Below are 26,500 nucleotides of genomic sequence, written 5' to 3' on the forward strand. Positions count from 1 at the left end.
GCCTTACAGCTGTATCTTATGGAAGCATTTTTCTCAACTGAGATTCATTTCTCTTTTCAGATGACTCTAGCTTGGATCAAGTTGGCATAAGACTAGCCAACACAGACAGTTTTTACAAATTGACAAAATGTGTTTTTCCTGATAAAGATTATTGTCATCTAAGTCTTGTGCCCTTCTGAGCATGGGATTATTGTGAAAGATCTCATTTTCTCTGTGTACAATTTAAGTTCATTTTGTTTCCAATAGTCCTTTGAATTTTTGATCCAAGGAAAATACACATACAATAGGATTGGTGAAAACAGAGGTAGGGAGGGGGGAGGGAAGCAAAGGAAAGAGCATCTCAAGGCTGTCTCCACATCTACCCTTTTGATATGGCCACACATAACTACTGGCTATTACCAACCAACTCTAGGAATATTAACATATTAATATGTTAATAAGTGGGAATCTACTTTCTTAAAAGTTAAAAAACAATTGTGATATACCATTAAGCTAAAATCATAGATGGTGTATGTTGACACTTACTTCAAATGAGATACTTTGATCATTTCAATGGGTGACTCGTCATTGCCTCGATCACCACGAAAAGCAGTGCTCCTCCCTTTAATGGAAAAATGAAAAAGTGAATAGCACATACCACATGAAAACAAGAAATGTACTGCCTGATGTGGTCAGTCACACAATCACACCCTCTGCCTCCTGTTATTCATGCCTTTGCTTCAAAGCCAGCTCTAATAGCTAAATTGAAAAATATTCTTAAAATGTGAAAAGGAAGCAAAATATATTATTTACATTCAAATACTTATTTTATAAATAGATATTTTAGTGTTATATAGTTTCTTAAATTCAGTAATTCAATTTTAGAAACAGAGATGCTACTGTCTAAAAGTTTAGGGCATCTGTGGACTGCCAGCAATCACTGTACACTTAAAGTCACAGAACAGACCTGTGTGTTCACATGCCAATTAGTTGGGAGAAAAAAACCTCTTGAAATGAGTAGTTAAGATTTCTTATGTGCAAAGTATTAGATGAAATGTCTGAGCACATTCCTACCAAAATGTCTAAGTGAAACTGGGAGTTATAACTATACACTGTATTAGTTAAGTGCCAAAAAAGACAACAGTTTTCATAAATAAAAACAAATTCTACCTTTACCTGAACAAATATATTTTAATATCTTCTTGTGAGATTTTTACTTACATTGAATTAAAGAAAGAACATAACAAGTGGAAAACAACTGAACATACCTAGACGCCCCTGTTCTACAGGCAGCAAGTGCAATCTACACTCCCCAAATGGTCCTTTGTAGAATCTGCAGTCTATTAACCTCTAGAGCAGCATTTCTCAACCTGTGGGTCATGAACCCCAAAAGGCATCAAATGACCCTTTCACAGGACCACCTAAGAGCACTGGAAAACATAGATATTGACATTATAATTCATAACAGTAGTGAAACTACAGTTATGAAGTATCAATGAAATAATTTTATAGTTTATGGGGATCACCATAACATGAGGAACCATATTAAAGGGTAGCAGCATTAGGAAGGTTGAGAACCACTGCTCAAGAGCATCCAGCTACAAAAACCTACACCTGAACGCTCACTCACAAATCCCTCTTCAGGAAATCAGTATTACAGACTGTATTACAGACAAGAGAAATCTGTAACAGATTCTAAATTAGTTAAGAGTTCTGCTGAAGAACACAGGGATTTTTAAAATGTGAATGACTAATAACAGTCTTGTTCAAACTGTGGGATATGATATTGCTTGGGATAAAGTCAGAGCCAGTATGCTAGCAAAGCAGGAACCTAGGACCTAAAGTGCCCAGGCAGGTCACTTCCTGACACTACAGCAGCAGTGATATATGGGATGGATGATTCTTTAAGTTAACATCAACTGTATACAGAAAAGCAACCAAACAACTGTCACACCTACACATCATTATTTTAAAAAATCTGCATATTTTGGTTTACTATTGTTTCCTTGTTTGTTTTTGTTTTGTTTTTTTTGAGACAGGGTCTCACCACGTAGCTCTGGCTAGCCTAGAACTCAATGAGATCTGGCCACCACGCCCAGCTACTGTATTAGTTTGAAGAAACTCACTTATTTGAAATCACTATATTTAAAACTCATGTACTAGTATAGTTTAAAGTTCTTCATTCCTTAAATTCATTGGGTTAAGCCTTATAAATAACGTTGAACAAGTTACTTTACTGGAATGTTCTCTTTCTATCACATTTAGTTATTTCCTGAGTGTGTGGGTTTGTGAGTGTGCACAGGCAGATGTCAGAAAAACACTTGTGGGGTCCGTTCTCTTCCTCTGTGTGGGTTACCTGCTGAGCCATCTCCCAGCTTAAGAAACACTCCTTTAAAATTATGAGACTGGACTCACCTGTTCTAGGCTGGCCTTGAACTCATGTAGCTGAGGATAATGTGCCTTCCTCCTCCTGAGTGCTGGGGTCACTCCTGGGTATATGGTGCTGGAGCTAGAACTTAGAACTCCCACATGCTGGGCAAGTACTGTATGAATGGGGCTACACCCCTAGCCCTGGAATGTTTTCTATTGCAAAGACTTCCTATATTCAAGTTTCCCTAATCCAATCAGCCTGTAGCTATCCAAGTTTTAAATTTGAGCATTTAAAAATCATCACTAACCTATAAAAACTTTGAAGGCTTCCTACGGTGGTTTCCAAACTCTGAGAACCTACAGAGATGGCTTAAAAATTGATCTTTTAGAGGGCCAGTGAGATGGCTCAGTGGCTCAATGGGTACAATCACTTGCCACTGAGGTCAATCTCAGGAGTCAACATGATTAAAAAGAACTGACTCCTGCAAGCTGTCCTCTGACCTCTACGTGCGTGCTGTCATATATAAAGCACTGTGTGCATTAGAAAACTGGGTCCCACCTTTTGTTACGCATCTGTGAGTTCAGGCTAACCATTTTCTACTTACTTGTGTTACATTAATATTATGTACATAGAAACAATGTTGTGGCTATTCTAGGGCAATTACTACAGAACCACAGAGTGGCCACAGAAACAAGATATAAGGACACACACCAAGGTGAGAGAATGTTCTGAGCACATTCTATGCCAACAGTGTCTCCATTGGCATGATATACCACCCCTGTCTTTCAGGAAGCCAACACACAGACCTGTTGGGAGATCAACCAGCTGAAGCTCATTTCTCACTAACCCCATGTTGTTTGGGGTCGAAGCAGCAAAAGAAAGGAAACTGGTCAAGCTTGTCCATTCAATACCCCTAGAAAGCAAACAAATTTTAGTCTTGTACCCTTTTTTCATTTGAAATGTTTATTTGAAAAATAAGGTTTTCCTAAGATTTCATTTTATTAATGATGTTATTAAAATGTTATTCTTACCTTTAGGCTACATTACTGCATACTCTGACATATGTGAAATTTGTTCAAATTAAATGAATACTAAAATTCAGCTGGGGAGAAACACTTCAGAGCAGTTTTCAAGAACCTAAATGTTCAAAGGAAGCAGCTCAGAGACACTCAGAGAAGAATCCTTAAAGTGACCACTAGAGATGTTATCAAAATGCCCAGCTGCAAAACACAAGCAAAATTTGATGGAGCAAAGAATCTGCCTTCAGCTTCAAGATGTGAAGGAGACAGAAGCCCCAAGTGTTCCATCACACAGAGAAAGCACAGCTTTGGAGAGGGCCATCCAAACAGGACAGCAGCGGGCTGACAGGCAATGCTGACACATTTTCTTCCACGCAGAAAGGCTGGCTAGGCAAAAGACTAAAACTGGGTCCAATTTACAGTTGTTCATCAGTAGTCAGAGCCATCCATTTGCAGTGTGAATGAGGTGCCTCTGGCTGCTCTCATAATACAATGGCAAACTTGAACAGCTGTGAGAGGCTTCAGGCTCTAAACTCTTGAGCCTCGGAACTTTATTACTGATCCTCCACAAAAAATGTTTATTGACCTCTGATCTACAGCAACCTGAATGCAATTACTAGATTTGCATAAAATAGTTTTTTTTCTGTTTTGCTTTTTTTCCAAGCAGTGCAATTATCTCCTGTGTCAATGTAAGGCCCTGTTTGCAGCTTTTAAGACCACTAGGCACTGCATCATCCAAGCTTTCTGCTCTATCCTCTGAACTTGACCTGCTGTCATTTATTTTCTTTTGAGACAGTCTTGCTCTATACCCCAGGCTGACCTCAGGCACACTGTGTAGTCCACAGTGATACTCCTGCCTCAGCCTCCCAACTGTGGGATTAGTTGGTTAGACACCAGTCAACTCTGTATCCGCTATGTTAACTACAAGCATTTCCCTCCTTGGTTCCTGTGGACCCATGTACTCATCTTTTGGTAGAAGGACAACACAATCCACAGAGAGCTGTAACTGTTGAAGCAGTAGCAACAGCTGTGATAGCTAGGATTACAAGCATTTCAAAATAAAGCTGTACTGACACACTCAGACTAATGGTTGCCTGAAATGAGTACAGTCTGGAACTTCCACTCTGAGCACACCTTTTTCCTTTCTTCTTCAGATACAGCTGGAACAGACTGACTCTAGTACTTGCTCACTTGGATCCCCGCATCTCAGTACACAGACACTACTGAGTACACACAGAAGGACTGGCCATTATCACACTCATGGTTAGCACAGTTATTGAGGAATTCATCAGGACTGCTTTAAATAAACATACCCACAGTGGTTAGCATATAACTGGGCTAATCATTAAGAAAGTCCTTTTGTCTCTTCTTTCTCTTTTCTTCCCCCTAGCAGGCAAGTCTTCAATTTTTCTAGAGAAAAGGAAGGAATCACTGCATTTGATCTACTGTCTATAACCCTGGTAGTGTTCAAGCAGATGCTCACCTACAGATTCTCTCAGAGCATTTTCCAAGTCCTGCTGCTAGCAAGATCAACTCACTATCTCGTTAAACACTTGGAATAGTGGCGTCAGCAGCTCTGAGCACTAGCAACCTGCCCTCCCACTTCTCATGCATTGAATTTTAAATGAACCCATTAAGTATCCAATTCATGCCAGGGGCTAAATGAAGCTCTGTGAATGAGACAGACACACCTGCTATCCATTTCAAGCTTATATCCTAGCAGAAAAGGGACAGTATGCTCAACAGGAGCTGTGTGAGCCACACACACTCTGACCTCAGGGACCAGGCAAGGTCCCAAGAGGACTGTGAGACTGCCACTGGATCCAAGCCTGACCAACCAAGGCAACAGTGTAATAAACTAGTTGTGTGTGTTCCTGAGGGTTGAACCCAGGGCCTCACATGTGCTAGGTAAGCACTCTACCATTGACCTACATCCCCAGCATCCTGGACTGTCTTTGAGGGGATGTACCATGCATCTCGCCTAGCACATCTCTGTTAATCAGTGTGACACAGATTCTTGGAAGTGCTTCCCCTGTTCATGAGTGGTCCCAGCCCAGGAGCTGCCACAAACCTGCAGGGACTGCTTATTTGTGATCTGGCAGTATGAACATGCTGCCTCTGAACAGAATACAACAGCAGCTTATACCTTCATAAGTAAAATAAAATCAAGCTGGATTTCCAAATAGATTAGATAAGGACAGGGTTATCTGTCGGAAGAAAAGACTAAAAACTCCTGTCAGACACAGCTGAGCTTCACACTGCCATCAGGATTAGAACACTGTTGTCCAGGCTTAACTCTATACTGAGTAGCTGAAGGACTAAGAACAGCAGCTCATGGCTGATCCAGGACTTCTCTAATCTTTTTTGGTAGGATCCTTAGCCACTGAACAACTGTAATCTTAGGATTACATCAGATCGCCATGAGTTCACAAGCCGAGCATGCTGGGATCTATAGAAGGGGTAACACAGAAGCTACTTCTCAACAAGGATGGCAACACATAATTCTGAAGGCCTTAATCCTAAAATTCCTTGTAAATTTCTAGGTAAACAAGAGAGACCATTCACTTTCTAAAAAGAATTCAAGGCAATATTATAATCAAAGTAATGTAGATTCCATCCATGTCTATATAAACTACTGTTAACAAGTTCTTCAGAGTATCAGACTATTGTTTTAAACTCAGTTCACTGGACAAAGATACAAACTAGTGATCTAACAGAGTCAATCATTCTACTTTGTAACTTCTGTATCTGCCACTGGTTTATAAGCACCAAAGTCTCTGGTTATCTAGTTTTACAGAAAATGTTCAATAGGCATCTGTGAAACATCCCTTGTAAAACATTGAAACATCAAGTTCCCTACTCACCCCTTGCACCTCCCACAGCTATCTGTCATTATTCAGTCCCTGGCCACGTGTCTACATACGATTCAAATGCAAGTAAAACAACTATCTAAAGGTTAGCCTTAATTTGCATGTGAAAAATCAAGAATACATTGGGTTTATTGCTAATTGGTTCAGACTTTTTTCTAGCACATCTGTGAAATTTTCATAATGGTTTTAATTATAATACTAAACTGAATTAACTGAAACACAAAGACAGCAGGATTTTAGCATCCTCTTGGGTAACATCTCTGAATATAAAGTGAATTACCGTAAAAATGTCAACAAAAAGGGAAATTCATATGAAAAGTGGGGCGTCTGCATACGACCATTCCCAGCACTCCTCTGTGTGAGCAACACATTCCCCACAGTATTCACTATCCAGACAACGGTTTCAGAATGACTCAGGCCTAGATAATACCACAGTATGTGCATATGCATGCCCTCACTGATCCAGGTCAGTTACTGACATTCAGAATTCAGAAACTAATGACAGCATGCTTGACTTTCTGGAAGCTCATGTCAAATTCTCAGCACGATTCTTGGCTCAATCAACATGAGTCCCAATCCACTGACGTTCTTAGCAGACCTAGCACACAGATGATACATAGCTACATGAAAGGGCTTGGGATCTGATCCCAGGAATGAATCCCACCCACTGTCTCCCCAGGCTTTGCAGTACCCACTTTCTTCGTCAGTTGGAAAGGTGACAGCATCTATTCTTTAGGGTTGTGGCGGGGTCAGTGAAATGATAGACACAACATACTGACACAAAACATAATCTTCTTAGAACTAGTGATGGTTAGCACTGCAGAGTTCCGATTGGTTAGTATCAGTCATAAAAGGAACCACTATGCACGAAAGATAAGGGTAAAAGGAAACGTAGACAGGAAAAGAAGAAAAAGAGAAGATGCGAAGAACAGTAGCAGTGGAGACCACTGGAAGAAGTGTCAGAAAGAGGGGCAGTGCTGCTGTACCCCAAGGTCAATGTCTTGAAAACACTACTATTCTACATAAATATATTTGCAGAGACCCTGGAGGGGCACACCCTAAGATGGTAAAAACAACCACCTGGGCTGCACCACAGGCAATGCTCTTGGAAGAGATTTCAGTTATAATCACAAGTTGTGATACTCAAAAGGTTAACCTTGCTCCATCTCTTGAAAACGTATTTACACTGAAATATGTTCATTAGATTCACCAAGGCTTTCAGTGTACACACAAGACTAAATTACAAAATGTACAAAATACAAAACCTTTCTCATATTTTCATTCGAAGATCATTAAAGCACTGGGCATTTTACACGTACATGAAATTTCATAGTGTATCTCTCACAGGCAAAAAAAGAAAGCAGTTCGGCATTCAGCAAAATAAAGCTGTGGGGTTTGTCTAAAGCAGAAGATGCAGGAATATGTCTGAAGCAGAAGGATCTCTGATCCCAGTTTAGCCTTCTCTCAGAAGCCTCTGCACACACTGCACTCACATACAGACTGCATCTCAAAATCAAACAAATGCTTCTCAGTTTGTATCTTTCCCGGTGATATTCAAACTAACAACTAAAAATGACTTTACTCAAATACGCCATGAGTTGTCTTGTCAAGAAATAAACTGCATAAACCTGGCAACACAGTGATTTCCAGTGAGAAAAGAACCTGGAATGAGGAGAAATCCATAAACACAATATCCCACACACAGCAGACAATGAGTGACCATTTCTGAGGCGCATTAGCTGACTGCACACTTGTCACTCTGCAGACACCAGAGCAGAGCACCCGATGCAGAAAAGCCTACGAGACTCAGCGAAGAGAATTTTTCTGATGTCACAGAAGTTGGCAATCTCAGTGTCGCAAAGCCATACTCACTTGACTTCACAGGAGTGGACGCTGAGCTCCTTGTGCAGCAGACCACTGGTGAGGTGGTACACCAGCACAGAACCGCTACTCGTGCCTATCAGAATGACAGAAGAGGTGGGTGCTAATTCAGTAGAAGAGCCAACTCCACCAAAGTCTTTTGTTAAATTTATCTTCTACAGAAGGATCAAAATAATATGCTTAAAAACAAACTGAACAGACAGGAAAACCTGTCTCCTTCCTTACCAAAATGGGATCTAATCTCATATACTCTGAAATCTTACCTAACCTCAGGGACATATTTCCTCTGAAAGATTTTAAAATAGAAATCAATACACATAATAATTTAATTTAAACTTTTCTACACATGAAAGTTGATATTTTTTGAGACTCAACATTTGTTATAAAATCTGCTAACCTTAGCTCATTAACCAGTGTTCTAATATGTTCTGTTTCCTTTTAAACAAGTCATGTCAAGACACTGGTGTTCTTGGTTAATCAGCATTTCTGCATCACTGCACTGAACAACAGCTCGAAGGCATTGCTATTCCTAAAGCTTTTTGTCTGCCCCAGATAGTCCCTGATATTTCAGAAATGTGTTCATAGAGATGATCTTAAGCACATGTACTCAACGCAATTAAAATTAAGACAGGAAACTAAATAGAAAAAACTAAGGGAATGATTTATACAATTTCCCTCAACCTGTTACTCCTTTTAAAACATCCCCAGCAAGGCAGTGGTGGCACACACCTTTAATCCCAGTACTCAGGAGGTAGAGGCAGGAGGATCTCTGTGAGTATGAGGTCAGCCTGGTCTGCAGTGAGTTCCAGTACAGCCAAGGCTACACTTAGAAACCCTATTAAAAAAAATCCAAGGGAATATAGACTTCCTAGAACTAGGAAGCCTAAGAGTCTTATAACATGAGTTTAACAAAAGAACAGGCCAAGTACTCACCAACAGCAAGGAGTGGCTGATACATCTTTATGTTTTTCGTGGTCAGTGGTGGGCACATCCGGATGGCGAACTGAGGAGATGGGAGTCCTGAGAGCAGTCCTGTCAGCAGGAATTTGAGGTGTACCTCCTGCAGAACGGTGCCTTTGGGGTGCTCTTCCCCAGCAATTGCACTTTGCCCTGATATGCAAGGAAAAGCATTAGATATGCTTACCTTAACATTTTTAATATGTTCACCAGGTCTAGAAAGAAAGGTGTGAGGTATTTCTCTAGGGCAGCAGTTCTCAACCTATGAGTTGCAACCTCTTCTGGGGGTTGAATGACCCCTCCACAGGGTCATCTAAGACCATTGGAAAACACAGATATTTACATTATAACAGTAGCAAAATTACAGTTATGAAGTAGCAACAAAAATAACTTTATGGTTGGGGGTCACCACAGCATGAGGAATTAACTGTATTAAAGGGTCACAGCACTAAGAAGGCTGGGAACCACTATTCTAGGGACTGTAGCTAGCAAGTTCACAACAGTCTAGAGCTGCCCATGGATCTTAGGTCACATCACTAACAACTCAAGGGTTTACTTTAATAGATTCACACTAGGATACTCCAGGGTCTTGCTTCTGAGAAAATTGCTTCAGACAGAGCTCCTAGGAGAAGGGCACTAAGAAGACGCCTCAGGAAGAGTGTGAGAAACCTAACTTAGGACTCTGTCTGTGGAGTGAGATGCTGCAACGCATTGCCACCTGACTACCTTTCTTTTCCGCAGGGCTACTTTTCAGTTAGAGGGACTTTGTAAGACACACTAGACTAACAAGCACAAAGAACTCATGAGAAGCCTTACTGTATCATCATAGCTACAAAGATGTACAGTTTATCATGAAATACTTTAAATGTGTAAAATAAATAAATCAAGAATATATGTAACATACAAGTACCACTGTAGATAGTTATCCTTTTTTTGAGCCTGTAGCCTGACTGACCTTGAACTTCCTATGTAGCCCAGGAGGATCTTGAACTGATCCTTTTGCCCCCACCTCTGGAACATTACAGGCTTGACAGTTCTGAAATTACAGGCTTGACAGCAAACATAAACCACTTTCCATCTCTCAGTGAATTGCTTTCCATTATGGTCAAGTACACAGTGATATTCAAATTATAAGTTTAATTAAAAGTTTTAATTAAAATGCTTACAAATGACAAAACTTTATTTATTTAACACTTAAACTCCATTGTCAAGAACTGCTTGACAGTCTGTATCTTTTGTTTTAAATGCTGTAATTTGTATCACTTAGATGCCTAAACAACATAAAAATTCACCTGAGTATGGGCTTCATTTGCTGATTCGTTTTGTTCATTTGCATTCATAATTATTTTTACTTTAATATTTTATGCTAAAATAGACAAATTCAATTAACTCAGAAGATTGTTAATGATCAAATAATTTTGCAAAACTTGTCAGTATGTCCAAACTTCCTCATAAGAATTTGTCTGGAAGAATAGGCAGAACTAAAAGATGATGTGATTGAACAAAGGACTGTACAACCGGACGAAACGTGACACAATTAAGGTCTTCAAGGTCAGGGTCTTGCCCCAGACAACCACGGAACACATATTACTGGAAAACACTGTTAAGTGAGCGGGTAGGACTGGAGACCACTTTTAAGTGCCTTCTCCGGAGCCAGGAAGATAGGGATGTGGTGTTTTCCATCCACTGCTATGTGGTTAAGGGCATGTTTGGAAACCTCTCTGGAACTCATTCTCTACACAAATGGAGGCATATTAACTATGCTGCAGGGCTGTAAGATGCACCATGCATTTGGCATAGCACTAAGTGTACTACTAAGCACACAGAAAGTATCAGTTGATTACTATGATCAATAAGGTATTGCTCTTTGTAGTATGTTACCTGGTATTTTAGATAAAACAACTCACTAGATAATACCCATTCTCATTTACATTGGAAAAATTTGATGCAGAAAATCCTTTATAAACCGTATTGATAATTTAAAAAGAATTGCTTGCAATTGTAAAGTCATACAATTCCAAGTTTCATAACATTTAACAATGTTAAGTCCCCATTCTTCCTTTCATATCATAGCCCCAAGATTGTGCAATGGTTGGATATTTTATTATAAGTATCTGTTCAAAGTAAGAATCTCAAAAAGAAAAAATACCCATTAAAGTTTTCTTTTTTCTAATATTTCTCAGCTAATTTATTCCTTCAGTGAATCTTCATTGCATATCTACAAAGCACAGTCCTGGGGATACAGAACTGAATCACTGAACTATCCTTGCAGAATGAAGACCTACTAGAAGAAAGAGAGATAACCCCACAGTTAACAGCACCTGGGTCATTATTAGGGACTATAAAGAAAGAAAGCCTAAATGAGCTTACATCAAGAAACAACACTTGGGTTGGATTTTTCAATTACAAGTAGCAAGCAATTACTGCCAAGCTGTGGGTCAGGGAGCACGTAGGCCCTGAGGAGGAAGGGACTGCAAAGCAGGGTCTCTCCACCCAGAGTCTAGGCATCTGTGATCCTCTCCCTCAGTCTTTGATTTAGATCATAATCTCTCAAGGTTGCAATTTTCTAATTCCAGCAACTGCAGAGCCTAACCAAGCCACTTCAGATACCTTCATGCTTAAATAGCTTACAATCCACTGGTTTACTTAGGAAAAAAACTCCACATTTTTTCTTTCTCTTTTTTTATTTTTTTATTATTAAATTTTTTATTTATTTTTAAGTTTAAATTTAGATTGGCGCACGCCTGTAATCCCAGCACTTGGGAGGCAGAGGCAGGTGGATCTCTGTGAGTTCGAGGCCAGCCTGGTCTACAAGAACTAGTTCCAGGACAGCCTCCAAAGCCATAGAGAAACCCTGTCTCGAAAAACCAAAAAAAAAAACAAAGAAACATGGTTGGTTCATAAGTCAGTTCCAGGTCCCTTTCCCTTTCCCTTCCCTCCTCCCGTGTCCTTCCCCCAACTCCCCCATTATCTCCTCATTTCCCCAGGGAGGGTGAGGCCCTCCATGGGGGTGTCCATAGACTGTCATTTCATCCAGGGCAGGGCCTAGACCCTCCCCCCCAAGAGTTCAGGGTGAGAGTTCATCTCACATTAAAAACTCTACATTTTAGTTTTCCTGAATATTAACTTTGACTTTATAATAGCTGCCAAGTCACTTACTCTATAATTTTGCACTTCAAGAGAAATTTTGTTTTGTTTTGTTTTGGTTTTCGAGATAGGGTTTTTCTGTATTGTTTTGGAGGCTGTCCTGGAACTCTGTAACTCACAGAGATCCTCCTGCCTCTGCATCCCGAGTGCTGGGATTAAAGGCATGTGCCACCAATACCCAGCTCAAAAGAATATCTTATGTGCAAGTTGGAGGACTAAAGCAAGCTTACCAATCATATTATCCAGGGAAAGGTCTGGGAGTTTGTTCTGCAGCACTCCTACAGGAATCCCACAGAAAGACACTGGTGAGTATAACGGGGACACACCGGAACTGCTGCAAAGACACAGGGAGCAGACAGTTACCCATATTTCAAATCAGCATTACACGTCAGGTACTCAAATATCAATCTCAGACCACGGCATTGCTCTTGTACAGTGGTAGTTATTAATCTTGGCCACAGGTGATACCTAATGATCTAGGGCATATGTCCTTTAAAATGGCTTTATAAAAAAAACCTCTTTATATGATTCTGTAAATTTACAAAACAGAAACAGAAAACAACAATCAAAGCCTATGCAAACCACAACCTACCATTCACTCACCTGTTCCGTGCATTTCGGCTGCACACGGCCGACTTGAGTTCCCATATCATGACCCGGCCGTCACTCACTATGAGGGCAGCTGCATTCTCATTAACAGGACAGCACACCATACTGAAGGGACGAACAGTTTTCGTCACCCTGATTGCATCACACTGGCTTCTCAAGTCATAGGTCAGCTCCTGAACGGGATCTGGATCTTAAAGAAAAATTGTCTCTTTCATATGCTAGCGAGGAAGCACAACCAAAACTACCACCTGTTCCAGTGTAAATAACCTCAACTAAAATGATAACATTCTGTCACTAGTGCAAACTGCCCAATCTAGCATCATGTTTCACTTACTAATTGCTTCAGATTATAAAGATAACTGACATGAGAACTACACAGTATAATCTCTGAAATAACAACTACGATCACAACACCCTGTATTTAAAGGATGCTTTGAAAAGCGTCAGTGAATAGTGCACTGAGACTACTTTGCAGTAGTCTGGAAACACCCCGCTCCATAAAATTTCTTCCATCTAAGTGTAGTTCTTTATTTCACAAATATATTACCTATAATCGCCAAAGATCTGACAGTGGGTGCCTTGGAGACTTTAACCTTTGTCATGTTACAGTGAAAGCTATCGTAAAGTCTAGGGGTGCAGGATAAGGGGAGCACAGCAGAGGACATACTCAGAAGGTTACATCTATTTGGTCTGTGCGCATATCAGGAAGGAATGACAAAGGAGGCACTGTTGCAATGCTGAGAACTCAGGTGGGCGTTTGCACTATTGTGTGTCATACATGTAATTACATCTTAACACTTTCTCAAGACAAGGATGTCATCAACACTATTCTCTGTGATGCTTTCTAAGACCATTTTGAAGAGAAATACCATTCACATCACTGAGATGTGCACCCACCTGGTTCATCATTTGAAGTAGTAAAGACACTATTATAAGACCTTCGGACACGTAAGGTTATGCAGCCATTTTCATGGAGGCAAAACAGGCCGTCGCGCTGAGAGCAGGGTATTACCTTTAAACAGAGACCAGTTGGTTTTTAAATCCAACAGAGCATTAAATCTAGTTCAGGAAACTCAACGCATATTTAAAGAATATGGACAAAATAGAAGAAACACACACTGACACATGTAGATACCTGCAGGAAGGGAACTCCAGTCCTTTCTATTGCAATCACGCCCACCGTTTGATTCACTTCAAGGTCAAGGATTAAAATCTCCCGCGGGTAGAGTAGCAGCATGTGGTTCCTTTTGGAAGGCAGGTAGGCCAACTGGAGGCAGTCATTGAGAGCTACAAACTCAGCACTGAGAAAGGCATGAAAGAGGAACTGCCATCAATATCAACACCAAGACCCCATCACACGAAAACTATCGTGAATGAACAACCATTTCCTGAAATGACCACAATGGACTAGCAGCTAAAACTCAGACCTCTGCTAATTGCCAGAATTCAAATTATGCCAAAAATATTGTGTGGGCCAGGTAGACACCAGTGTTCCTAAATCTTCAAAGCACATCAAGTACTGAATTCTGATTATGATGAGATAGTGGCAGTATCGGCACTCACAAGACAATATAATTTTTCCTTTGCAATTAGAAGTACAAGACTGCTGAAATACAGACTTAGAATTAAAACATAAAACATTCGGGGTGACAAATACCATTGAAGCGGGAGTACTGTGCCATCTTGTGGTATAGGGCAGGCACCTCTTCTCCTCTGTCCCCATACTTTAATGCTACCCTAAACAAACTCAGTTTATTCTCTTCCATTTTCTTCTATGCAGGTAGAAAAAGATTCAGACTCATTTTAGTATCTTTTACTAAGCATTCAATATTCTGATATAATTACATTGAAAGCTTTGGAAGTTTACAACAGAGTTAATCTGGGTGACTAGAAAAACAGGAGTCTATTGCATTAACCTCCTGCTGCCAACCCCAGCTGTGCGAGCCTGAGTGACACTGGGATCCAGTTTCTTCTGCTGTACAATGAGAGAGACCCAAATGTCCAGGGCTGGAGTAGACTGCATGGGTCGGTGGATGTAAAAACATGCACCCAGTTCACCTAAGGGACAATAAAGCACTTTCCAAAGCTCAAGATGACATGATAGAAAACAAAGCAAGCACTACAAAACTATTTAGTCTGCTAAATGATTTACTTGTGACATGGAATCCACAAAAATGTAAAGTTCTATCAAGGCACTTAAAAAGCAATCTTAAACCATCTCAGCATAGGATGTGAGATAAATTAACCAGTAAATTAGACTATGACTTAATATACAGAAACAGTAGTTATTCACAAATTCCAAATGTATTTATAGCACAATCTTTTAGCAGATATAATTAATTATTCACAGTCTTAGCAGAATAATCTTAGCATATTAGAAATGATTTTGAAACAAATACCAAGAAAGCTTCCAAAACTATAAAAAAATATAAAATTGTAGTTCTAGCAAAAACCCAGTAATCTATTTGTAATGCATGTAAACAGTTCCTTATGATTTCCCTCAGGTGCAATTTCTTATATAGTGCTAGCTCACGCTTTCTGAATGCATGGGACATGTCTGACACTACACTAAGTGCTAGACGGACACACTGCGTCTGTCCACCTCTGTCACAAGCCTCTAAATACTCTAAAGACCCAATGCTCAGACTGGGAGAGTGAAATCTGAACAAGGTAAAAATGTACTCAGTCAGAGCCTCCTTGGTACCCAGCTCTCAGCCATGCAGGGCAATGCCTTCCTTCACTTACATACAAATGTCCACCTCTTCTTGACTGAGGAGAGGGCCCAGCACATAAATGAGGAAGTGCATCAATGTGAAAATCCAGCTTCCCCTAGTCTTCACATTGGTTCAGTGACCACAACTTCAAAATTATCTCTAATTTTCACAAGCAAAATTAGGAAGTGATATATTTTTATCTGTAAAATCAGTGAGAAGGTCTAGCACAACCAGTGGCCTAAGGAATGAATGCTGGTCTCTCCAGGGGAGCTCCAAAGTCAACCCTCTCAGAAGTGGTGGGGTAGAGCTGTGTGCTTTAGTCAATCTTTCCCTTGCACTCACCTAGGTTTCTCCTGAGTGATTAAAATCTTTACTTTATGAAGAGCCTTCTTGGCTCCCGTGGCTGCGGCCAGCTTGTTATGAGCTGGGCTGGAGTGCGGACTGGAAATGTACACTTTCTTTCCAGGGCCAGAAGGAGGCTTGGATGGAGAGAAGTCTGAGATGAAAACAATGCCCTCACTGGTGAGCACTGTATCAAGAGAAGCAGAACTCTGATTAAGGGTTAATTCAGGTTAGCACACAGCTCTACTCTAACCCATGAAAGCAAGATGACAATACTTTAACAAGTATGAGCTGGTGAACTCTACTCCAAACACGTGGAATGCTATCCCACATAAAGAGGTGGTCCACTGCAGTTCACCAGAAACCTCCAATCTGAACTTCTCAATTACATTTTATATTAAAAGATACTACAAGATTATTGGCATAGAGAACAAATATTGGTTCTTACAGAAAAAACTATGCATAGACTTTTATTCCCATTACAGCCTATGATTTTGAAATCTAACATTTTTTAGAATATACAAGCCACACAGGAAGACTACCCCATGTAGGAAAGCTTGTGTTACCTCTAGCTATGTTCAAATATTTGATTTGATGACACTAAATTTTTATGACTACTCTGAACTACTAAGTCTAGTAAGTATCTTTTTTCCTTCTCAAATATCAGTCTGAACCTTAAGATATTTTTTCATATCTGTATGTCTATACATATAATACACACACACACACACACACACACACACACAAAGCAGAATGCCAACAGAAGCTTCCTATCCATGAAGCAAAAGTATCTCAGCACCACATTTAGTGATACAACTTAAGCCTTCTTATTACCTAGAAAGATCATCTACCTCACTCCCTGGCTAATACTGGGTATACAGCAGGGAACCATAACTGTGCTAGGTCCTGACATTGGTAAAGCTGCTTTAAGTACAGGTATCCAGGCAATGTTATGTATGACAAGTTCAGCAGGGTGCACATGACCAACACCTGACATCCAGTAGTCAAGAGACCAAGGATCATTGGTCTGAGGCCAATCGTAGACCTTTTCTCTACATAATAACACACACATACATGTGCACTCACACAGTGCCTCTATAAGTCAAACCACAGTGTTAATACAATGAACTCAGCCTAATCCTTGTCACCATTCAGGTTCTGGAATTCATCCTCCAAGGCCACACTGGCTTCCTTCTTTCATGCTAGTGTCCCCCACTGACTATAATGAACCAGCCCCTGATTGCGTTCCCTTAGTACTGAATTTGTCAGCAAATCAGTAAGTGTGTGTGTACAAGTACATACACAGACAGACTTGAACACACTTTACTGACATTATTTTCTTAGCCACATTTTCCTCTTAACTTTTTTTTCTCTTTCAACATAGACACGCCATACACACTGTCTCTCTCAATAAATTCTGATAGATAAAATGAGAATTTGAATCACTCAAATCCAGAGAAAACACTATGGACCACAACTAATTCTTTTGTCTCCTTCAAGCATCTGATCATTACTAAAATGAATCTTGTTCTGGCCATTAATCTAAAGTAACTTGACAACCCATTCCTCCCCCATCTCCTTTATCTGATTTTATCTTCTTTATACTATTTATCACCTTTTAAAGACATTATTATTACTGTTGTGTGTGTATGTGTGTGTGTGCGTGTGCACATCCCATGCATGCAGTTGTTGGATTCTATGAAGCTGGATTTATAGAACGTTGTAAAATATCCAACATGGGAGCCAAGAACCAAGCTAGGGTCCTCTGCTGGAATGATACATCCTCTTAACTGCTGAGGCATTCATCCAGCCCCGCCCCCCCTTAACATCTCTTAATAAACTAGAACTTATGACCTCACTACATTCGCAGTTTATATTCTGACTCTCTCTTACTAGATTCATAAAGTTAGGAAAATCCAATTTGGTTCCCAGATAAGTAACACTAGCTAAAGCTATATGTGTTGAATCATTGAATAAAGAGTATTTTTAAATAATAAAACTATATAAATATCTAAATGGCAAGAAATATTTCTATAATAAAAATTCTCTTGAGCTTGTCATTTACACAAGATAGCATGAATTGGAATCAAGTTTTTTTTTTTTTTTTTTTTTTTTTGGTTTTACGAGACAGGGTTTCTCTGTATTGTTTTGGAGGCTGTCGGTCCAGCCCGGCCTCCAACTCACAGAGATCCGCTTGCCTCTGCCTCCCGAGTGCTGGGATTAAAGGCGTGCGCCACCACTGCCTGGCGGAATCAAGGTTTTTTTTGTTTTGTTTTTTTGGTTTTTCGAGACAGGGTTTCTCTGTGACTTTGGAGGCTGTCCTGGAACTAGCTCTTGTAGACCAGGCTGGCCTCGAACTCACAGAGATCCGCCTGCCTCCGCCTCCCAAGTGCTGGGATTAAAGGCGTGCGCCACCAACGCCCGGCCGGAATCAAGTTTTTAAAGGAAGAACTTTGGTTGCATATTAAATGAAATTCCTGATTCAAGTTCTTTAAACAAAGTCTACTTAAGTCTGATCTAGAATATCACAGCAGCTCTCTGTTCCAACGTAGTCCAATACTTTTCAACCATGAATTCAACACGTGTACTGAGGGACATTGGCCCCCTTAGCACGTGGCTCCGGCAGGCCTTGCCCTTCTCCCCACTCCCTCTGCCTTCTAAAAGCCCTTAGATTGCATTCCTAAAGCTAGACACCAAGGCCACTTCTTCCTCCTGAGGCTGACTACCCAATTCCAGCAATCAGAAGCCCCCTTTGGCTCACCTAACTAACATGCTCAATTAAACATCTCATCCTAACACGGGTTTTCCCCTTTACCTTTATAAACTACCATTTGCTTATGGGCCATGTCTGTCTCCCTCTACCCAGAGGCAGCTCTTGTCTCTCTGGAACAAATACTCCTTTGTTCCTTTCTCCCTTGTACCCCATCTCCTTTACCACCACATTCTAGCCCATTCTATAACAGACCTCCCCTTCTCCTCCTCTTAAAAATTACACCTGCAAAATTATTTGTTGCTGTTTTCTGCCTGAGTCAGAAAGCTGCCACTTTAACTTTTCTTCCCCACTTAAAACAGATGTTTGGGTGTGGTTTGTGCCTAATCCAGGGTCCAGGAGGAAGCCCCTACTGTTCTGGAGTTCCCCTTCAAGTATGACTTGCCAGCATAAATGTCTAACAATAAAAGTACTTGCAAATAGTGTGGGGTTACAATTCAGTATGCACATTAGGAACTGCAGATATATGAAGATGTCCTCCAAATTTTTGAGGACATATAAAAGTGCATATTTTGTGTATGTAACACAATTATATTTTTAGTAGTTCCTATAAGTAATTTTCTACAAATAATTATTACTTACAAGTTAAATGTGAGGGATCAAAAGGGTCAAAAGAAAAGGATAGGATGTTGTCTGCATAGCTCTTCTTCCACAGCTTGGTGCCAGTGTCTGCATTCCAGAGCACGATGTAATTTGGTGGGTGAATAGCAAGCAGCAAGTCTCGGGAGGCATCTTGATTCCACAGCCACTGCACATCTGTAAGCAGAAAGATGAGGGCAAAACCATGAAAATGTCTGGGCCCCTTGTCCTTGATACTTTTCCAGGTGTATAGCCCTTAAAATACAATACCCACCCTAGAAATGTAATATATACACATAAAAATGAATTGTTGTTGTGCAATAATCATTACCTGAAACTATAAACTCAGGATCTGAGATGTTCGTAGGCATGGTCAGGATGCCACACTTAACTAATGCTTTTGTAGAATTACCTGATAACCCTGAGGCTTTTCATGATTTTTCAAAACAATAAATATCTTAGAACAAGAATGTTGCCTAGTACTTAGTACAGAGTAAGCACTCAATAAATATTTTAAAAACCACCATTTAAAAATTACTACATACCCAAAATATACACTATCCTACTGCAAGGATGCTTGCTCAACTATGTTCACAATGGCTTTATTCATAATAGCAAGAAATTGGAAACAACATAGATGTCCCTCAACCAAAGAATAGATAATGTGGTATATTTACATAATTGAATATTACTCAGAAAAAAATGGCATCATGAAATTTGCAGGCTAATGGATGGAACTAGAAAAAAAAATCATTCTGAGAGAGGCAACCCAGACCCAGAAAGACAAACATGACCTGTACTCACTTGTGAGTAGCTATTAGTAAGGGAAAATCACACTACAATCCACAGACCTAGAGAAGTTAGATAAAAAAAGAGAGGCCTGCGGGGATACACGGATCTTCCTGGGGAGGGGAAACAGATTTTGTGGGTGGACTGGGGATGGGTGGGAATGGAAATGGGAGGAGGGGTCAAGTGTGGGAGAGAGTATAGGGAGAGACAACTCAAATAGGGGCATTTAATGGATGATGTGGAAATCTAGTGCAGTGGAAACTTCCTGGAACCTGAGGGTGACCCTAGTGAGGACTCCTAGTAATGGAGGATACAGAGCCTGAATTGGCTGACTTCTGTAATCAGGCTAGGCTCCCACTGGGGGGATTGGGACATGAACCCAGTCACAAAACCTATGACCTACAACCTGTCCTGCCTGCAAGATGTGCTGGGTCAACAGTGGCTCAGAGTATGTGGGAGTAACTGGTCTAATTTGAGGCCCAAGCCACAAGGGGGAGCCCATGCCTGACACTGCCTGGATGGCCAAAACCTGGAATCTTGATGGCTCAGAGACCTAGAGGGATAAACATGACTAACAAAAAACAAAACAAAACCACCAGTGAATGAAATGATTCAATGGTCTTCTGCTATGCTCATAAATTGGTGCCTAGCCCATTGTCATCAGAGTCATCAGAGAGGATTCCTCCAGCAGTTGATGGGAGCAGATACACAGACCCACAGCCAAACACCAGGCAGAACTCTGAAGCAGAGGGGGAGGAAGGATTGTAGGAGCCTGGGGAGTCAGGACACCAGAACACAGCCTACAGAATCAACTAAGCAGAGCTGCTAGGGGCTCACTGAGCCTGAAGTGGCAATCAGGGAGCTTGTATGAGTCTGACCTAGGCCCTCTACATCTAAGCTGTGGTTGTTTAGCTTGGGGTTTTTGAGGGATCCTAAAAATGGAATGGGGGTATCTCTGACTCTTTTGCCTTCTCATGGGACCCTTTTCCTACTACTGGGTTGTCTCATCTAGCCTTGATATGAGGGTATCTAGTCTTTATTGTAACTTATTATGCTGTGTATGGCTGATATCCTGGGGGATGGGGGCTTGGAGAAGGGGAGGGAGAGGAGGCTATGGTAAGGATGTATTCTATGAGAGAAGAATAAAGCAAAAGAAAGGAAAACAAAATACAGGTCTGGGGAGATGGCTCAGTAGTTAAAGTACATGCCGTGCATGCTTGAGCCCTTCATATGTGTGTGTGTGTGTGTGTGTGTGTGTGTGTGTGTGTGTGTGTGTGTGTGCTTCAGTCAAGCAGGAGACATTGTCTGAAGAACAGTGTAATAGTTTTAGGAGAATAACATTAAAAGAAAAGAACCAAGCAACTGTGTTATGAACACGAGAATAAAAGTTTGTTAATCTCTATTACTCTATCGTCAGTACTGCCAACTATTTCACTGCAGTCATTCCAACAAGTGTACGTTACAGCTTGTACTTTGGTGGCTCATCTACACAGCTGAGGCCAGTACTGAAACCAATGCATTTTACTTTAGTAAGAATCAGTTAAAATTTGAAGAAACAGTGCCCAAAGGGGGATCGATAGGAGAAAGAATGTCAAATTCCTACCAGAAGACAGCCTAAACACCCCCAAAACTTAGCCTGGAAGTAACAAAATCAAACAAATAGAGAGAGAACTAAAGAAAAAAGCGTTCTCAGTGTGAGCGTGTTAACAAGCTCAGCAGAGCTGGGCTCTCACCTTGGATGGGCTTGGCATGCTCTTGGATCTCACACTGAGCAACTCCTGCTGCTACATCCCATACAATGATCTTGCCATTGACATCAGCAGAAGCCAAGCGCAGGCAGTACGGCGAGCCAATGTTATGGTGGTAGTTCTCTCTGGCCCACTTAACCTAGTGTTGAGGAGAAACTGATCAAGCACACTTGCACCAAATGACAGCAGACATCATCCTCACAACACATTAACCATTCAGACGGTAAAAACAGTTTGGTACGACTAAGCAGGAAACTAGTATTAATTCTGAAATGAAGACATTTTATTACTTATTTTTAAATGATGTATTTAATTTTAAATCACAGTGTCTTTGAAATGTGAAACATGATTCATAGCCTAAATATTTTATTAACATCAGGTATGAAAATAGAACAAAATTTTTCAAATGCCTTGGTATAATTCCAGGCCATCTTGGAGCTTAGTTTTCCTAAAATCTTACTTGTGTAAAATATCTAAAATCATGAATAGCTAAGAATATTTTTCTATATTCTATTGTTCTAATCAGAAAAAAACCCAACAACTTAGAGACACAAAAACTTTGGAGGCCTGCCTGTAATTCCAGAGCTAGGGAGGAAGAGGCTGGGGATCTCTCTCTGGGGCAAGCTGGCTAGTTAGACTTTTCAAATTGATGACCTTTGGGTTCAGAGGAGACCCTACCTCAATACATAAGATGACAGCAACTGAGTAAGACTCCCAATGTCAACCTCTGGATGTCATATATGCAGGCACACACAGCACTTGCACTGGCTAGTTTTATGTCAACTTGATACAAGTTGACATTTTAGAAGAGGGAACTTCAATTGAGAAATGCCCCTGTCAGATTGGCCTGTGGTACATTTTCTTGATTGATGATTGGGTGCTGTAAGAAAGCAGGCTGGGCAAGCCATGAGGAGCAAGCCAATAAGCAGTGTCCTTCCATGGCTTCTGCATCAGTTCTTGTCTCCAGGTTCTTGCCGTTTCATAACTCCCTGCATGATGAACTACAAGCCAGAATAGGAAACAAGCCCTTTCTTCCCCAAGCTGCTTTTAGTTGTGTTTTATAACAGCAACAGAAATCCTAACTAAGAGAGCCCCCATAAACATGTGGGCCCACACATGCAAGCATGGATATACACATACACACACAACATATATAAGCAAAGTATATTAAAATATAAAAATAGAGTTTGGCCTGTTGGTGCAGTAATAGTTCCTGATATCCTAGAGGCCGAGGAAGGAGGACTACAAGCTCAAAGCCAGCCTGGGCAACGCAGCAGCATCCTGTCTCAAAATTTTAACCAGGTAAAATAAGGGCTGGGTATGCGGCTCAGTGGTAGCGTGCATGGCGAGCAAGTGCAAGGCATTACCCAGTCTCAAATTAAAAATTAAATTCTACCAGAACTCTTAAGAATCTGATTAGATTCTTGAACATTAAATATTCACAGAGTAAGAGGTACACCTTGTAACCATCACTAAAAGCCAAATCATTCCCTGGTGCTCAGGACCATTCCTTCTTCTCTATCCCTGGACACTTGCTGGTACTCAGGACCGTCCCTTCTTCTTTATCCCTGGACACTTCCTGGTGCTCAGGACCATCCCTTCTTCTCTATCCCTGGACACTTCCTGGTACTCAGGACCATCCCTTCTTCTCTCTCCCTGGATACTTCCCTGGTGCTCAGGACCATTCCTTCTTCTCTATCCCTGGACACTTCCTGGTACTCAGGACCGTCCCTTCTTCTTTATCCCTGGACACTTCCTGGTGCTCAGGACCATCCCTTCTTCTCTCTCCCTGGATACTTCCCTGGTGCTCAGGACCATCCCTTCTCTCTCCCTGGACACTTCCTGGTGCTCAGGACCATCCCTTCTTCTCTCTCCCTGGACACTTCCCTGGTGCTCAGGACCATCCCTTCTCTCTCCCTGGACACTTCCCTGGTGCTCAGGACCATCCCTTCGTCTCTCTCCCTGGATACTTCCCTGGTGCTCAGGACCATTCCTTCTTCTCTATCCCTGGACACTTCCTGGTGCTCAGGACCGTCCCTTCTTCTTTATCCCTGGACACTTCCTGGTGCTCAGGACCATCCCTTCTTCTCTCTCCCTGGACACTTCCCTGGTGCTCAGGACCATCCCTTCTCTCTCCCTGGACACTTCCTGGTACTCAGGACCATCCCTTCTCTCTCCCTGGACACTTCCCTGGTGCTCAGGACCATCCCTTCTCTCTCCCTGGACACTTCCCTGGTGCTCAGGACCATCCCTTCTTCTCTCTCCCTGGATACTTCCCTGGTGCTCAGGACCATCCCTTCTTCTCTCTCCCTGGACACTTCCCTGGTGCTCAGGACCATCCCTTCTTCTCTCTCAGCACCCTGTTATTGTAGGATGTGTAATTACTTTACTTCTTTGGCTATTACCAGCCCATGGATTGTCAGCTCCACGGGGCAGACCCTAACCTCAGTGTAGATTCTAGATCTGTTGTTCAGTGTGCTTAGTTGATAAAACATCGCAAATCTTCAAATATACAGAAACGTAGGAAAGCACATGTGTGTACACATATAAACAGTCGTATATAATAAATGTCAAAGTAGAAAAGTAATAAATTACAATAGAATTTATGGAGACGGTGGAAACAAAGTTTTCTCAATACTAATTTTACTAATCTTTACACTCCTCAAGTAAAACTCTTTTTAATACATGTGTATGTGTCTGTGCACATATGTATACATTCACGTTTGAACATCACATGTATTATGCATACTGTCTACACACAGATACATCTAGGGAACTTTATTATTTGCAGTTTGCAAACACTAACTCCCCTTCTTGCTAATGTGAGTTTATAACACAAAGACAACACTTGTAGGGTATTTGCATGAAGGACAGCCAGGTGACTAAGCAGAGCTGATGAACATATGCACGTGACCCGCTGTGGAAAACAAGGCATCTTTACTTTAGCCCTAACAGTGCAAATAAGTTCCATTTAACAGCTATTTACTGCATGTTTTCCATAGTTTGGCTTTTTCTTGGCAACGTTCTAAGACATCGGACATAACTGAATTTAAAGGCTATTTGACATTTATACCTATGACTTAATGAGAACCAGATGATGTATTAAACTTGAGGCAGATCTACAGGCTTGATGTGGGATTTAACTTACCTTAACAATATCAGCTTTATGTTTTTCTAGAACTTGTAGAGTTTGGGCAGTATTGGAATCGATCACTACCACAAGCGAATGACATCCATAAGCAATTAAACCTTGCCAGCCCCTGACAAAACATCAATGTTAAAATGTAAATAAAAAACAAAACAACCCAACTTTCCTCTTGCCTATCATAAATCAATCTAGTTCATATGTATCATCATTAATAGCATTACTTAAAGTCAAAGGTTTGTGATATCGTTCCATTTATATAAGGCTCTAGCTAAGCTTACCAACAATTTATTAAGACTCTTTCACTTATATGAACAGTTATAAAAGATATGTAAGCAGAGATTTGATGTGTAAGACAATCTGTGCTGCTTTTGTATGCATAAAGTTTGCATCCAATGTTTACTTTTATAACAACATAGAATCCACAATGTGCCTAGGATAAGTGGCTAGTCTTAGTCCTTCCAACCAAATTAAGAAAAATAATAATAATAACACAAGAGGTTACAGCCTCCGTAGCAACATTCGCAGCACCACAGCTATGAAATTTTGCATCACATCATTACTAGTTCTCAGAGCTTCGGTGTTATTTTACTGTGGGAAGAGACCGGCTGTGGAGGACTGTGTTTCACAGGAGCCAGGAAAGACAAAGGTGGAGCAGGTGCACAGGCAGACGAGTGTGGGGCAATGTTGAATGAGTGTAAGTGAAAAAGAGGAGTATGCACGGGTAAGAAAAAGTCAGGACCAGGAAGAGATAAGGAGACAGGGAGTGGAGGGAGAGAAGCCCTCCCGGGTCCAGGTTGGCAAAGAGGAAATGGGAGCAGCCAAGGAATAAGAGGAGAAAAGAACACAGGAATGGAACCGTGTTTGCACCGAGGAATTGCCCACTCGGGACATTTGCGACCCATATGACAACAAAACGTCTCAGCTAAAAGAAAAATCTGGGAGCTATGGGAGGCCGGCGGCGGTCTAGGCAGGGGAGACCGGAAGCCCCGAGTTCTTCCCCGTCCCCTCGCGAACTGCGGCCGAGGCCGGCGGCCGGAAGCGCTGCCCTCACCAGTCTACCGCCGCCTTGTTGTGCGCGTTGAGCGCCCCGGTGAGGGTGCGCGCCGACACCTTGAAGTTCACGTTGTAGGGTAACATCGCGGCGGCACTGCGGCCCTCCCCACCGGCAGGCAGGAAGCGACACGCTCAGTCCTTCCGTTCCAAAGTCCGGGTAGTCGTGTCGGCGCCGCTGTCAGGTTCCGTGGGATCCAAGGTTCCTCCTTCAGTCTCTCTAGGGTATCGGTCTTCTAAGTTCCTCCTTCTCCAGAGTTCCGAGACTTGAGTGAGTTCCATGCATTGTGCCTGTTGGATCTACGCATGGAAGAGGCTTCTGCTACCGTTCGCACCTGTTTCTTCCCTTTGGGATGCAGATTACTGGAAATCGTGAAAACATAGCAATAAACTACCCAGTTTGCCTTTCTGCCTTTGATTTGTTGATTTAGAACAACCTCCATTGCCAGGTGCTGCTTGCTGTAGACATTAGAAGTATGCACATGAAGACACAGTGTCTTGTCTCTCCTAAAGTGTGAACAGTTTGG

General features: G+C 41.4%; 1 protein-coding gene across 3 annotated transcripts in view; it reads right to left on the bottom strand.

Annotated features, from left to right (window-relative positions):
* The window catches only part of Wdr11 (WD repeat domain 11), a 47,778-nt gene extending 21,647 nt beyond the window's left edge, over positions 1 to 26,131 (bottom strand). The window contains exons 1-13 of one of the 3 annotated variants that reach the window (XR_002383169.2): positions 25,975 to 26,131; positions 24,924 to 25,035; positions 21,761 to 21,914; positions 19,242 to 19,415; positions 15,890 to 16,076; positions 13,969 to 14,134; positions 13,731 to 13,845; positions 12,828 to 13,023; positions 12,455 to 12,558; positions 9,054 to 9,230; positions 8,112 to 8,196; positions 3,157 to 3,263; positions 526 to 601 (exon numbers count right to left, since the gene is read on the bottom strand). Coding sequence is in view for 2 of the 3 variants with exons in the window: in XM_005063375.4 (XP_005063432.1) it covers positions 526 to 601; positions 3,157 to 3,263; positions 8,112 to 8,196; positions 9,054 to 9,230; positions 12,455 to 12,558; positions 12,828 to 13,023; positions 13,731 to 13,845; positions 13,969 to 14,134; positions 15,890 to 16,076; positions 19,242 to 19,415; positions 21,761 to 21,914; positions 24,924 to 25,035; positions 25,975 to 26,060 (1,739 nt within the window). In the remaining variant the exon portion in view is untranslated. The remainder of the gene's footprint in view (positions 1 to 525; positions 602 to 3,156; positions 3,264 to 8,111; positions 8,197 to 9,053; positions 9,231 to 12,454; positions 12,559 to 12,827; positions 13,024 to 13,730; positions 13,846 to 13,968; positions 14,135 to 15,889; positions 16,077 to 19,241; positions 19,416 to 21,760; positions 21,915 to 24,923; positions 25,036 to 25,974) is intronic. The other 2 variants (XM_021228518.2, XM_005063375.4) reach the window with 2 other exon arrangements.
* Positions 26,132 to 26,500: the final 369 nt, after the last annotated feature.

Source organism: Mesocricetus auratus, unplaced genomic scaffold (assembly GCF_017639785.1).
Source record: "Mesocricetus auratus isolate SY011 unplaced genomic scaffold, BCM_Maur_2.0 Super-Scaffold_4256, whole genome shotgun sequence".
NCBI classification, from domain to species: Eukaryota; Metazoa; Chordata; class Mammalia; order Rodentia; family Cricetidae; genus Mesocricetus; species Mesocricetus auratus.